The 15625-nt window shown below is 52.8% G+C and overlaps 1 protein-coding gene and 1 pseudogene across 1 annotated transcript; one reads left to right on the plus strand and one right to left on the minus strand.

Annotated features, from left to right (window-relative positions):
- Window positions 1-365: 365 nt before the first annotated feature.
- LOC109760987 (alpha-1,3-arabinosyltransferase XAT3) lies at window positions 366-2931 on the minus strand. Its single transcript, XM_020319770.4, has 2 exons — window positions 2063-2931; window positions 366-1946 (listed from the first exon to the last, which is right to left on the minus strand). The coding sequence occupies exons 1-2, from the start codon at window positions 2184-2186 to the stop codon at window positions 676-678; spliced, it is 1395 nt and encodes a 464-aa protein (XP_020175359.1). The 5' UTR covers window positions 2187-2931; the 3' UTR covers window positions 366-675.
- Window positions 2932-7055: 4124 nt separating this feature from the next.
- Window positions 7056-13570, plus strand: LOC109760993 (cysteine-rich receptor-like protein kinase 25; annotated as a pseudogene).
- The last annotated feature ends 2055 nt before the right edge of the window (window positions 13571-15625 follow it).

The raw sequence follows: 15625 nt of genomic DNA on the forward strand, positions 1-15625 counted from the left end.
GAAACAGGTCCGAAATGAGAGGATGTGTGTGAAATGTTGCGAAGGCCTTTTCATTCTTCAGATAACCTCGGGTGTGGTGGAGAGTGACAGGGCTTCTGTTCTGCCGTAATACAGTACTGCCCTAGGCTACAAGCTACTCTAACGACATCCTAAACTTGTCCAAAACATAAAAAGTGGATCAAGCCTCCGAAACTGGTCAGGATTGAAAGCATATGTGCCCTCTGAGACCAGTGCTGTTGAGAATGAGGAGGCAGGCATGATGCAGCCAGTTTGGGACCAGAGAAGCATCACACTCAATTTTTCACATGCCCTGTCTCTGATGGTAGTAGAGTAGCAGCAAAGTGATGGATCACACACTCCCCATGTGGGCAAATAATTACATTTTTCTCTGCAAGTGTGTGCTGGCTGCTGGGACAATCAATCGAACTTACAGAGTGTAAATTAACACTTTGGGCACTTTGTTGCCTATGCTTGACACGAACTTGTTCGTCTCCTCCTTTACCAAAATGAAAAAGAAAAGGAGAAAAGAAGGAAATGAATATTTGGCACCACAAGAACAACAACAAATCAAGAAGTGAACCAAACATGAGAGAGAGAGAGAGAGAGAGAGGAAGAAGAAGAGGACCTAATCTAGCATGGAGAAACTGAACTTGCAGGTGCAAGCAGAGCTCGGTGTCAGTGCGAGGAGGGGGAGGGGGAGGGCAGGAGGCTGCGCGCGTGCTGGAGCGTGCGCGTGAGCTTGTCGAGGTCGAGCCTGACGCTCTGCTTGTCGAGGTAGGTGGTCTTGATGGCGTTCCAGCCCTTCTTGTGCACGTCGTAGGGGTGCTTCAGGTAGAAATGGTCCTTGGGGTAGAGGTCCTTGAGCGAGCTCTCCTCCAGCGACACGTTGTACTCCATGTAGGTCACGTCGAAGTCCTTGGCCGGGTCCTTGAAGGTCACCCGGGACAGCCACTCCAGCCCGCCGAACGGCACCACCTGCAGCAGCACGGCGCGGCTCGGCAGGAACACCATGTTGGTCAGCCCGGCGCCGTGCACCCCCATCATCACGTCCGCCGAGTTCACCAGCCGCGCGAAGTTGGGCATGTCCGTGTGGTTGTCCGGCTCCGCGATGCGCACGTCGAACTGCGCCGCCGCCGCCGCGTGCGCCATGGCGCGCTCGTTCAGGAACCGCCGCGACGACTTGCGGGAGATGATGAGGAGCCGCGGCTTGCCGAGGCTGGCGGCCCCGTCGTGGGACGCCACCACGCGGTCCAGCCGGAAGGCGCGCCGGAGCAGGCGCTTGAAGTCGGCCACGGTCTCGCCGCCCGGGGACCGGGTGCCGTCGATGCCCATGGGCCGGTGGAAGGTGGAGCCGATGACGATGCGCGAGAAGCAGTGCACCTCCTGGTCGTTGTCCACGTCGATGACGTCGTAGTTGGAGAGCTGGCGGAAGAGCGGCGTGAACTTGTCCAGCCACCAGTCCTTGATGTCCGTGAGCAGGAACTGCACCTCGCCGCCGAAGTGGTGGGTGCTGGTGAAGAGCGGCACCAGCACGTCGGTGTAGTCGTGGTACAGGTTGCCCGCGAACCCGCCGCTGGAGAAGAGGAAGGCCGGGACGGAGTGGTTCCTGGTGCAGAGCGGCGGCACGGCGGTGTCGTTGGCGCCGCCGAAGGGGAGGAGCGCGAACTCGCGGACGTCGTCCATGGCGACGGCGTCGTGGCGGCGCGCGTACGGCTTGGTCCGCCACTCCTTGCCCAGCGGGCTGATGTAGATTTTGGAGTGGTTGCCGTCGACCCGGACGTCGCCCACGGCGGCGCACCGCTCGGAGCGCTTGCTGGTGTTGTAGCAGGTGGGGCGGCTGGGGTCGAACTCCTCCTCCCCGATGGGGCCGGAGATCTTGTACCGGCTGCTGTCATAGTCCTCGTCGATCTCCACCTCCAGGTCCAGCAGCGGCGCCGGCTTGTTGGCTGCACGCACGCACACCGGTCGAGCAAGTCAGCATCAGCATCAGCCGAGCAAGCAGGCGCGCGGAGGGAGGGATCGGCGGGGGAGGGAATTGAGCGGGGAATGGGGAGGGACGTACGGTACGGGGTGGAGCAGTAGCGGGCCTTGATGAAGGTGAGGACGCAGAGGGAGAGCAGCATGGTGACGACCATGGCGGAGTTGCCCATCCGGCGCGGCTCCTGCCGCGACCTCGGCTGCTTCATGGCGCCCGCCGGTGGAGGTGGTGGAGGTCGCTTGGCGGGCCGGGGATCGACCGGAAGCCACAGCAGCGACAGCGCAGCGCGGGCGGGGGAGCTGTGCGGCGTGAGGGTATTAAAGGCGTGGTTGGTGGAGGCGATGGCGATGGAGCGCGCGGAGGACGTTCGGCCTCAGAGGTTGGTTGGTGGGCTCGCGTCGAGCGGAAGCGCGCCGGCCGTGGTGGGTGTGGCTCGACCTGACCTGACCTGAGGGACCCGGCACAGCAACCACTACGGCAGGCAGCAGTGACGCTGGACCGCTGCCCCGGACTAACGACCCACTGGCCGTTTCCCCCTCGCCGCCGATTGGCCGGGGACGGACGGCTGATGCAGTCGCCCACTCAGGTAAAGCTTCCTGCTATGCTCGTCAGGATATTCATCATTTCACACTCGCGCTCTGAAACAGCATGGCAACTTCCAAGGCCGCGTCAATGTCTGTCTGAAACACGTCTTCCTCATTTACTTACGATCACGACACGACGCGTGCTGTCACTTGCAAGAGGCAGCTGTCGGTGTGAAGTGAAGAGAAGGGCGTGCTGCAGCTCAGGAGGAGCACGCTGGCCGGGTTAGCGTCCGTCCACGCACGCGGTTTTCCACGCCGGCGGCGAGTTCGGCTGGCGTCCGCCGAACTAAGAGCATCTCCAACCGCGCCCCCAACAGCCCCCCGACGACTTTTTCGGCGCTGGCGTTAAAAAAAGTCCAGTCGCGCCCCAGGATGACGAAAAGCGCCGGTTCGGCCCTTTTTTTCGCCCGGCGGCCGCAGGCCAAACCCGGCGCGGTGGGGGGCGCTTGGGGGCTCCGGCGCAAGGAAAAAGTGCGGCTGGCCCACGCCGTCAGGTGAAAAGTCAAGATTTTCTTCCCCGACTCGCCTCCCACCCCCCGCTCTCGGCCGCCACTAGGTATATCCCGGCGCCGCCCCGCCGCCCTTCACCGATAGATAGCCATTCCCCGCCGGAAAAATAGCAGAGGTTCGCCGCGGCAGCCCCTCCGACACCAGCTGGGCGTTTCTGGCCGCCGTTTCCGGCCGCGGAGGGGCAGTTTAGCGGCGGGTGCACGCCCACCGCGCGCAAGGTGTTCGGCGATTTGCCTGCCTCGGCGATGGACTCGGATGATGAGGAAGTGCTCGTCGCGCTGCTGGAGGAGGAAGCCGAGGCCGACGTCCAGGAAGAAGAGCATCTCATGGTGCTCGCCGCCCTCGCCCAGCTGCTGGCGAGCAATGAAAAGCCGCGGCGAGGCGGCTCGGCGTCGGGGCGGGTGAAAGCAAAGAACCGGCATCGTCTCGAAGGCTACTGCATGCTCTACTCCGACTACTTCGCCGATGCTCCACTTCACGGCGACAGAACATTTCGGCGCCATTATCGGATGAGTAGAAAGCTTTTCCTCAGGATTGTGAATTCCATCCGGGAGTTTGACAACTACTTCAAATGTAAGATGGATTGCACCGGCAAACTTGGATTCACCTCCATCCAGAAATGTACGACAGCGATGAGGATGCTTGCATACGGAGCTCCCGGTGACTCACAGGACGACTATGGGCGCATGGCCGAGTCCACCAGCATAGAGTGTTTCTATAAGTTCTGTCGGGCAGTGGTGGCAGTGTTTGGACCGCAATACTTGAGAACACCCAATGCGGAAGACACTGCTCGGATCCTAGCACAGAATGCAGCAATAGGATTTCCTGGGATGCTTGGAAGCATCGACTGCATGCATTGAAAATGGAAGAATTGCGCATTTGCTTGGCAGGGGATGTACAAAGGCGCCAAAGGCGGTTGCAGTGTGGTACTTGAGGCGGTGGCCACACAGGACCTCTGGATTTGGCACTCCTTCTTTGGTATGCCAGGAACTCACAATGACATCAACGTGCTGCAGTGCTCTCCTGTCTTTGCTAAGCTTGTTGAAGGTCATTCTCCTCCGGTGAACTTCGAGATCAATGGGCGGCACTACAACAAGGGGTACTATCTAGCTGATGGCATCTATTCGAGATGGTCGACATTTGTGAAGACCATCAAAAACCCTGTGCCTGGAGGCAAGAACGCCTGGTTTGCGAAGATTCAGGAGGCTTGCAGGAAGGATGTCGAGCGGGCATTTGGTGTGCTCCAATCTCGATTTGCTGTTGTCCGATACCCCGCTCAGACCTGGTCGAAAGATCAAATATGGGAGATCATGACCTGCTGTGTCATCTTGCACAACATGATCATTGAGAGCGAGCAGGAAGAGCCAGTGTTTGACACTGAACCATACCACAGGCAGGGTCCTCTTGCCCAAGTTGATCACCAGCTACCGGCAACTTGGACTGCCTACCTCAGAATGCGTCAGGAGATCCGAGACCCACAGGTGCATCATCAACTGCAGCAAGATCTGATAGAGCACCTATGGAGGCTCAAGGGCGACATCGGGCGCGACGTGTGATGAAATATGAGTTTTTATTTGTTGAACTATATAATTTGTATTGAATTATTTGTTGTTGAACTATTTTGTTGAAGTATTTGAATTTTCTGTGATAAAATTTGTGATAAAAAAATTATGTTGACAATTGAACGCCGAGCCACGGCGAACCATGCCGAATATGGGCCTATTCTCGTCCATATGGGCCTTTTTCGCCGAAATGGGGCTTCAAAAGTGGGCCAAAATCGACGACTGGGGGCGACGACTGGGCGCAAAACCGCCCCAGCGCCGAACGAATCGCCGGCTCGCCCCCAGGGGGTGATTTTTATGCGTCCTGGGGGGCAACGGCTGGAGATGCTCTAAGGCCAACTCCACCGCGCGACCCCAAACGGACGTCCGCTTTGTCCGGATTTTTGTCCGTTTGGGTAGGGCAATGGGGTCGTGTCCGGGCAGTTTTTGGGATATGGTGGCCGTGCGCCCAACACATGGACGCATCACGACCGCATCCTGTCTGCATACCATTTTCTTTGCAAGTCCTTAAGTTTTTTCTTCATTCATTTTTTGGTACATGAAATATATCATCAAATTTTAACTAGAAAAGCAAGACAAAAAAACAAGAACCACAAGAATACATTTTAAAAGATGTCCAACTTCCATAACTACTCCTGTAAGTTGGATTAGTGCCTTCTCGATGCATTCATTGTTGATCTGTGGAGGAGCCGCCTCCATCTTGCGTGTTTCTTTCTTCTTCGAGCCTAAAAAAGTAGAGGTTGCTTCCTCGCATCTAGTCTCGTGTCTAGCCTCTAATCTAGCAACAAGTGCACTTGTCTCATCTACAGCCTTTATGATAGCTAAAAATGCACGAACATCTACTAAATTGCGCTCTATCAATATATCGGTGTACTCTTCTTCCCAATACCAAAACTTGCATCCATTCTACATAACAAAATTTGAAGTTAGCACAACTAGTCAAATCTAGAGCACAAACCGAAGCTAAAAAACGCACATACCCCATCGTTTAAGCACTTGATGAACACCCATCCGGGATGTTCCGGCGTTGTAGACACGCGGCGCATGACCTTCTTTGGGCAGTGGTCGCACTTAATGAGCGGCAACGGCGCGCCGACGAGCTTTTGGGCTAGCACCGAGCCCGGCCGCCCGCCATTCGTGTATCTGTCGGCGGACCACCGACGGTGTAGATCCGAGCGGCTAGAGGAGGAGCCACTGCCTGCATGTGGCCTTGCGGCCCTGCCGGGGCCTTCCGGCCGGTGCCCGTCCAGTCCATGGCGTGGCGCGGCCTCCCACAGCCGAGCGAGCTCAAGACCGACCGGATCCGCCCCAAATCCGGCTGGCGGGTGCGCAAATCAGGTGGCCGTGGTTGGGTAGCTCGCGGGCGCCGAGGGGAAGGGGCTGGGCGAGCGCGTGTCCGAGCTGCACAGCTACAATGGCAGCGGCGGCAACGGAAGAGTGGGGAAGAGTGAAGAAGAATGAAGAGCGTGCGGCCGGAGGGAGGGAGGGGGCCGGATAGAAAAAGGCGCCCCTGTGCCACCGACGGGCAGGCCAGGGGAGGACACGCGCAGACGGCCCGCGCGTCCGCGTGCTGTCCGTTTCACCCCAAAAGCGGCGCAAACTTTGGCCAAGGATGGGTCGAAAACGGACAGAAAACGGACAAAAGTTCGTTTGCGCCCACGCGCTGGACCGTCTGATTTGTTCGTTTTACCTCAAACAGACAGGGGCGGACAGGATAGGCTCGCGCGGTGAGGTTGGCCTAAAACCTGAAGTGTGTTCGTCGTGTGAGCCAGGCAGTGGCGTACCCAGCAATGAAATGAAGGGTGTGCACACTCTAAAAAAAATTCTACTAATCCAAGTGTCAGACAAACTATGGTAAAATAATAACATGAATAGCTCAATTCAAATTTCACAACAATTTAGTTCACAAGATATATCTCAAATATGCGAAATTACAATACGAATAGTCTTACACAAAAGAAGCACAAGTAGAAAATTACATCACTAGGTAACTCTACGTTTTTGCATTGCCATGAAAGCATCAACTATGTCATCTTCACTTACTTTCATGAACACATCTCGTTCAATAAATGTCACCAAGCAATCATTCAAGACTATTATGAGTGATGATCGCTTGAATGATTGCTTGGTGACATTTATTGAACGAGATGTGTTCATGAAAGTAAGTGAAGATGACATAGTTGATGCTTTCATGGCAATGCAAAAACGTAGAGTTACCTAGTGATGTAATTTTCTACTTGTGCTTCTTTTGTGTAAGACTATTCGTATTGTAATTTCGCATATTTGAGATATATCTTGTGAACTAAATTGTTGTGAAATTTGAATTGAGCTATTCATGTTATTATTTTATCATAGTTTGTCTGACACTTGGATTAGTAGAATTTTTTTTAGAGTGTGCACACCCTTCATTTCATTGCTGGGTACGCCACTGTCCGCCACTGGAGCCAGGCGTGGCGTCCGCCGAACTAACTGAGAAAGGCTGGCACGGCATGGCACGCAGGTCGTCGCGCGTGTGATTGCGGCGTCCGTCCGCGCACGTGCTGTGTCCTCCGGCAAGGGCTTCGTTCGGCACTGCCTTGCGATTGCCGGAACCTAGCCAACCGCTCGCGACCGGACGGGGCTGGCTTTGCAGGGTTCATTTTCTCTTGGTCAGTCAAGTCTCGAGTGATCATGCAGTCACATTCACTCGCATAATGCTGGCGCATCTTTGACATCTTCGGGTTCGTACGGAGGCCCGCGAGAGAACCACACCATCCATCACCTCACCTCACCTCACCTCGCACGGCTGTACTGACTCGAGTAGCTGTGATAATGCGGCGGGCAGACAGCTCGGAGGAGGAGAAAAAAAGAAGCCGGAGCCGGAGCCGTTCGTTGTCATTTCGAGGCCGGAGAAAAAGGCGGCACGGCACGACATGTTTCGGCTATACACCTGAGCGAGTAGGAGTAGCTGTCCCGTCGTTCTTCCGTTTACCTAATCTTGAAGGCGAGAGGAACCGCACCATACCAGCTGTGTGATCCAGACGGTTATTCACAACTCACAAGCAACGCGTGCACATTTCGTGTCCTGTAAAACACACCACCCCGATCCCGATCCCGATCCCATCAGCTGCCGCCCGTCCATGACATCTCGTCCAATAAGAAAACCGGCATCGTTCGCGACGAGCTAGTGTGGCTAGTGCGATGAGATGAGATCCCCAAGCCACGCACGCACTTGTTCGGACCAATTCGTGGCTTCCACTCACCCGATCCTGGTCCCGGAAGCATAAGCGTAACATAGGATTGGATCCGAGACGGAGCGCCCGGGTGAAGCAGAGAGAGGGGGACAGCGCAGCTCCATCGGTCACTGTTGCTTCGGTCGGTGGGAGAGCAAAGGCGATTTCGCGTGCCGGCCTGCCGTATATAAGCAAGCCCACCGGCGCAAAAGCGGAGGGATGGACCAGGCTGCGGGCGGCGGCTGGCTGCTAGGCGAGCGCTCGCCGGACCTTCCTCCCGGCTGCTTTTGCTTGTTGTTGCTCGAGGGGTCGTTGTTGGATACAGTTACCGTGAATGAATAGTATTTGCTTCTGATGCAAACTTGCTGCTGTTGGTGTACGGTCAGCGTGCGTAGTGGCCGGACAGACCCAAGTTGGTGAAGAAGAATCAGTTTGTCTAATTCACATTTAGATGTGTTTTAAAGATGTCGCATCTAAGCTCCCACAAATATATAATGCAGCAATAAGAAACAAAAAACTAGGATAAAAAAATAGACCACAAATAGAGTGAAAATCAGTTTAGATGTGACATAACTATGTCACATATAGATGTGTCCTAGATAGATCCAAGAATCACCTACAAAATACGTAACTCCCTTCGTTCATGAGGGAGTAACATTTTTGTGAATTGGATGTATATACACATATAAAGTGTTACTATATTGTTCACCGCATATTATCAAATTGTTTATAAATACATAAAACTATAAAAGTAAAAGGTGCAAGAAGAAAGGAAAAGCTAAAAGTTAAATATCCGGCGGTGTGTCTAGCATTGTTGGTGGGCGTGTGGAGGTGTGTCTCTGGTGGATCTATCTTTCATGGATTTGCTCAAATCTCGTCGTTGTTCGTCTACGCTCGTGTGTCTTCGAGTTGGATCCTTCTGATCTATATTATTCTTCATCTTCGGTGGTTGTTGTTTTGGTGCGCTGGTCCTACGGGTCCTTAGCACGACGACTTCCCGACTGTCTACTACAAGTTGTGCCCGACTCCGGCGATGGAGGGGTGATGATGGCGGCGCGCCTTCGGCTCGCTTCAGTGCTTGCAGTCGCCGCTAGGTGGTTTATGGATCTGGATGTATTTTTTTTTTATTTCTGGTATTCGTTGTACTGTCATGATTGAAGATGATTAGATTGAAAATTTTCTCGAAAAAAAAGAAAGAGAAAAAAGTTGCTACAGTGAACTGACTGCTACAATACCAGATTTACTGCAGTGAACCGGCTCGCATCAGTACAGACTTTCTAGTTGCTACAGTACACCCACACATTACATTACAGTGCGTGTGCAAAAACGTGATCATTAGATTCCGGAAAACTCCCGTACAACCGACGATCATCAGCGGTATCTTTCACATAAGAACTATTTAACCTCGATTCAGGTAGAGAAACATATTTCATGCAGCCCCCTCCTCACCTAAACAATTAGGGCTCCTACGTCTCCCGCCGGCTTCGGTGTGGTTCCACCCTGTCTTCGGTGGCCTTAGGATCATGGAACGCTGTGGATCCCGGTTGTTGCAGGTGGGAGGGCTTTGTTTTTATATGTGTTTTTGAATTTTGTTTGAGTTTGTATCCTGCTATCTCCGTTCTGGTTTATTGGTTCCCTTTATAATTTGTGCCAAATTTTAATCAAATATTTAACTAACAAAATGTCAATGTATATTAATAAAAATTATATCGTTGGATTCTATCTGAGCATAGTTTTCAATGATATAATTTTTAGTGACATACATGAATATTTTGTTAGTTAAATCTATGGTCAAAATTTGGCATAAAATACAACGGGACTAATAAACCAGGATGGAGGTAGTACTCAGGAAGGCGAGACGGCGGCGACTCTTTGAAGATGGAATAAGGTTCTCCCCGACTAGCCCCCATTCTGGTGGTCCATCTAGCATCGTCGGTGGGCGTGTGGAGGTGCGTCTCCGGCGGATATGCTTTTGTTGGATTTGCTCGGATCTGTTCGCCGTTCGTCCACGTGTCTTCAGGTTGGATCCTTCCGATCAACGCTACTTTTCAACAGCGGTGGTTGCTGTTCTGGTGGGTTAGTGCTATGAGGCCTTAGCACGACGATTATTCCGACTGTCTACTACAACGAGTTTTTGCCCGGCTCCGGTGCGGGAGGGGCGATGACGGCGGCGCGTCTTCAGCTCGCTTCAGTGCTTGTAGTCGTCGCTAGATGGTCTATGAATTTGGATGTATTTTTTATTTTTTCTGGTGTTCGTTGTGTACTGTCATAATTGAAAATGAATAGATTAATTTTTTTTCGAAAAAGGAGAACCGTTTAACCCTACGCGCCCGCCCCCCACGCGGTCAGTAGCTAACAGGTGGAGCAGGTCCGGGAAGCAGCTCGGCGGCTCCCGCGACGATTCTGATGATCGATCGCCGCCACCAGATTTCTGTTGGCTCCTCGCCGTCCACGCACGGTGCGACAACCTATCTAGTCGCGGGGAACCGGAAAGCGTTCTAAATTAAGCCATACGATCGATCCCCCGTAACGTAAGCAAAGTGTTCCCAACTTCTTTTGTATGCATGTACGTCTCTGGATGATGGCTCGGTCCTGCCGTCCATGTGCTGCGTGTACTGTCCACGGAAGAACGGAGAACCGTCTACGGATCTGAAACTAATGAGGTAAAAGCACCCTAGGTACCCTAACTTGCATGAAATGTGATGAATTAGTCTCAAACTTGCAAAATGCAACTTCATCATACATAACTTGCATTGGATGTGACGATTTGGTCCTCGGCCTATCACAGCGCGACAAATGGCAGCCAGGTCGCCGGACTGGTCGTTGCCTGCACTTTTGCACAAAACACCCTGATGTCTTGTCTAATTAATATGCGCTACACCGCCGAGGCAGACGCGCTGCGGGCGGAGCTACGCAAGGCCAAGGCCGTGCTCGCCGAGACCAAGGCGGACGCGGGGATTGCGGCGGCGGCGGCGCGTGGGCTCCGGGTCATGCGTAGCCTGAGCCCCCTGTACTCTCTCCTCCTCCTCCTTACCGGCGCAGCCATGGCCGCCGCGGACCCCTGGTCCACCGACTGCCCGAGCGACACAAACTACACCCGCGGCGGCGTCTTCCAGGCCAACCTCGACGCCTTCCTCTCGTTCCTCCCCGCCGCTGCGTCGGACGCGTCCGGGTTGGCCGAGAACACCACCGGCACAGCGCCCGACGAGGCGTACGGTCTCGCGCACTGCCGCGCCGACGTCAATGCATCCGAGTGCCGCTCGTGCCTCGACACCTGGGCATGGGACCAAGGTTTTGGTTACCGAATGAGTCAATTTTACCGAGGGGAACTGGTATACGTGGTTACCACGGTTACCGAGAAATACCAAGAATATTTCGAACGAAATTTATAGTTGAATTTTGAATTCAAATAAGTGAATGAATGAACATTCAAACTAGAGACCTCTCAAAACAGGAACTAGGTTGCTACCAACACGTCAGAACCAACTCTTATGGAATTAATTAGATCCTACATACTTTACTATAAAATCGAGCATTTGTATTCAAAAATTTAAAAAAATGGTATTTTTTGCTCGGTACGGGGATTTACCGAGGGGCACGGAAATACGCGGTAACCATGGGAAATCTTGAAATTTCGACCGGTAACCAAAACCTTGCATGGGACGCAGCCATCAAGTGCCCCGGCCAGAAAAAGTCCACGCTCTTCTACGACGCCTGCCTCCTGCGCCACTCGAACGTGAGCTTCTTCGGCGTCGCCAACATGTCGTGGCTGACCGGCTTATGCAACGCGGTGAACGCGACGCAGCCCGAGCTGTTCAAGACGCAGCTAGGCGCGCTGATGAACAACCTCAGCAGCAGGGCGGCGTCGTCCCGCGACTGTTCGCGGCCGACACGGTCGACTTGACGCCCTTCACCAAGATCTACGGCATGTACCAGTGCACGCGCGACCTCGCCGGCGACGACTGCAACCGCTACCTCGCCGTAGCCGTCTCGTACATCCTGAAATTTTGCGACGGGAGGGAGGGAGGACGGGTCGCCACCCGGAGCTGCTCCATCCGGTACGAGTTGTACCCTTTCTACAACGCCCAGGCCGCCGAGGCGGCGATGTCCCCGCCGCCACCGCCGCCGCGAGCAGCAAACGGCAGCGACCAGTCCGACCCTACTGGCACTTGAGGCCATACAGTTTTCTTGTTTTGAAATTGTCGTGTCGATCTTGCGTCTTTGATTAGACATTTCTTTCGGTGATCAATTCGTAGTGAGTTGAAAGTTGAGACAGCGACTGAACTAGAAGATAGGGTAAACTATTCTGAATTTCCTTTTGACCGAGAGCGGCGACGACGAATCTTCCCTGTGGGTGCAGGAAACGACGACGCCACAGCCAAGATAGCTCTGTTCGTCTCCATTCCTGTTGTTGTCGTGCTGTTGGTGCTGTTGACGGTTGCTTTATATCTCTGCAAGAGGAAGAACAAGAAACCACACGAACATGTGTAGATATCCAGCGCGGGTGAGTGCTTCTTGATCGATCATTTCAAATCCCCGAAAAGGAAGAACACCGAGGCTAATTGTTCTCTCTCCCTCTATATATATTGTTTGTTTTTGTGAGCAGACAGTGAGTATGGAGGAGACAATGGGAAGCTCAGAGTCTCTGTTGTACGATTTGAGCACTCTAAGGGCTGCCATTGACAACTTCTCTGAAGAAAATAAGCTCGGGGAAGGCGGGTTCGGGCCGGTCTACAAAGTAACGTACACTGAACTTGGAACATGAGCGCCCACTCTCCAATTGATTTTCCATGTCTGAACTGAACAATCGACTTGGCGTGGTTTCGACTTGACGTGGTTTGGTCGGTCAGGGCATTCTGCGGGATGGGCAGGAGATCGCGGTGAAGAGGCTGTCGAAGAACTCCAAGCAAGGGCTCGTGGAGATGAGGAACGAGGTTGTGCTGGTGGCCAAGCTTCAGCACAAGAATCTGGTGCGCTTGCTCGGCTGCTGCATCCAAGAGGAGGAGATGCTCCTCGTCTACGAGTTCCTCTTCAACAGAAGCCTCGACAAGATTCTATTCGGTCGGTACCTAGTTCTTCAGACTGTTATACTGCAAGTGACATTCAGTTTCAAGAGTTTAGGTACTACTGTACTCCTTACCAATGTGCGTGCGCGCAGATCCTGCGAGGCAGCAAGAGCTTACCTGGGGGCACAGGTTCAGGATCATCCAGGGGATCGGGCGAGGCCTTCTTTACCTCCACGAAGATTCGAGGCAGGACTGGGACGTGCATAGCTCAGTTCAGTTCGAGGGGTTCGGACTGAGGAGTGGCACTGTCATCTTATATGTGGGTAGAGTTGGGCTCATTCGGCTCAACCTTGCCACAAAAGAGGCAGTTGTCGTCTACCACCGCAGCGATACGGCCTACATCTCGCAGGTTTGCCTGCACGAGATGGATTTGTCCTCTCTGCTCCAGACCATGAAACCTCTGAGCTAGCTTCTTATTATGGATCAGTTTTGGGAATGTTCTTCAGTCCAGTTCTTGTTCTAGTACTTTGTTTGCTTAGAGCAGCTGTTTTAGCTCTAAGCTGTCACTCCTAACTTTGTCAAGTCTTATCGTTTCTCGTTATGCCATTAGTGCTTGCTGGCAATCTGTCGTTGATCCGATCTTGTAAAATAACGGATTGTACGGTTCATTATCTAATTTAGCCAGTTGTCAAAGGTGAAATAAAATCTGTTTGCCTCATTGATTCGATGCCCAGTTCGCCACTACAGCCTTGGCTGCTGCTAGAATTTGCATGGGAGGTGCTACTGAAGCTGATGGTGCTCCCATCAAAAAAATCGATGTTGAAATTTCCAGTCCAACCACTGATCGTTCACCCTGTAGCGCGGGTTAATTAGACAAGATGACAGGGTGTTTTTTGCAAAAGTGCAGGCGAAGACCGGTCCACCCATCCGGCTGCCACTTGTCACGCTGTGATAGGCCCAGGACCAAATCGTCACATCCAATGCAAGTTACGGTATGATGGAGTTGCATTTTACAAGTTTGGGACTAAATCATCACATTCCCTGCAAGTTAGGGTACCTGGGGTGCTTTTACCTCGAAACTAATTTGGTCTCAGCTGCCGTCCAGCTACAGTGTCTACGTACTGTCGATCTGGTGGATTCAAGGCTGGAGCTTCATCATTTCAGGCCTGAATTTGGAAAAGGCCGCTGAATGAGAAGTATCGTTGCCATGCCATGCCAGGACAGTGAGCTCTTCTCGCTGTTTTCCAACCGGGCGCGGCGGTTTGACAACAACTACAACAACAATAAAGAACAGGGAACGGCAGGTGCACGCACGCAGTCTTTGAAAAATAAGCAGCAGCTGGTTTCCTCAAGTGGTCAGAGGCCTCTGTCTCCTCTGCTTTTGTCCGGCTCAGCCCTTTGACCTTCATCACAGCAGCCACAGGCCTGACCGGCCGGCAGAGCAAATGTAGCTTTACGACGCCATCAGTTAGGTGGGTTGAGGCCCGAGCACGTTGTTCTGCCAATTAAGTGCGCCTGGTCCTGTATGTTAGGCTTGGCAAAAAGGGCAAGCAATGATGCCGTGGATTTGTAGTAGAGTAGATAGTAGATGTGTGCATCCAGAAGCTCTACTCCTTATCCGGCCGGTGCTTTACGTGCCGGAGACTTCTGTTCCAGCAAGAGAGCGACACATCGCACATGTATGGGGCCAGCGATACCATACTGATCACCGTCCGAGGGGCATCAGGCATGCATGTTCGTTCGACAGTGAATAGATCTGAAGTTCAGTGAAAGAACTTTCAGGGTTGCTTCCAAACGCTGGCATGCATGCCAGCGTTGTTTCACGATTTTTTTTTAAATATGACGTATTTTATAGCAAATTCAAAAACTATAGCATGCAGTGGAGAAAAATCAAAACTAGCACCCTGTTGGCCACGCGTGGGCCGAAAAGGGTGTTTTCGGCCTCCTCTTGGCCGAAATGGACTTTTCGGCTGTGCCTTGGCCGAAGAGGTGCGTACGTGGACCGAAAGACTTTTTTGTCAGCAGTAGGCCGAAAAGTCCTTTTTGATCAGGAGTAGGCCGAAAAGTCCCTTGGGCCCATCTTTTCCCGTTACGGTTGCCCGAAGTTGCATGGCTCCACTCTTCGGCTTACGTTAGACCGAAATGTATTTTTTTTAATTTTGGCATATAAATGCAACCATTGCCCATCTTAGACATTGAAAAAAAAATCGCGCAACCCTTTTCCCTCAATATTTTCCCGCCAACTCTTTCCCGCCACTCGTTTCCCGCCACCCGTTTCCACCAACCCCTTCCCGCCATATGTTCCCGCCAACCCTTTCCCGCCATACCGCAGTCGTTCTTTCCCGCCATTTTCTCCTCTCTACCTATAAAACCCCCTTCACACGGAGGTGGATAAGCGGTCCAGTGTAGTGTAGTCAAGATGTCCCATTATCCTTTCGATCGTAGTTTTCACCCTGGGATGAGCAGATGTCTTCTAAGGCTAGCCACCGATTTTAGGATGGACAATAGGATAGTTCCATGGGACGAACTCACCGGTAGTGACACCATAATGAATGAGTTGGCTCACGAATTACGTAGGTCTGGGTGGCGTGAAAGGACCTATGAGGAGGTACGTAAAGAACTTTTTAGGTTGCATGAAAGGTGGAAGAAGGTAGTGGAGCCAAAGAGTGAAACTTTCAGAAGGACTGCAGCAAAGAATCCATTTTTATGGACTGAGGAGAGCGAGGACGAAGATTATATCTTCATGCCGCCGCTTCCGGATCCTGCATCGTCG

Source organism: Aegilops tauschii, chromosome 7, assembly GCF_002575655.3.
Source record: "Aegilops tauschii subsp. strangulata cultivar AL8/78 chromosome 7, Aet v6.0, whole genome shotgun sequence".
In the NCBI taxonomy this organism is placed as follows: domain Eukaryota; kingdom Viridiplantae; phylum Streptophyta; class Magnoliopsida; order Poales; family Poaceae; genus Aegilops; species Aegilops tauschii.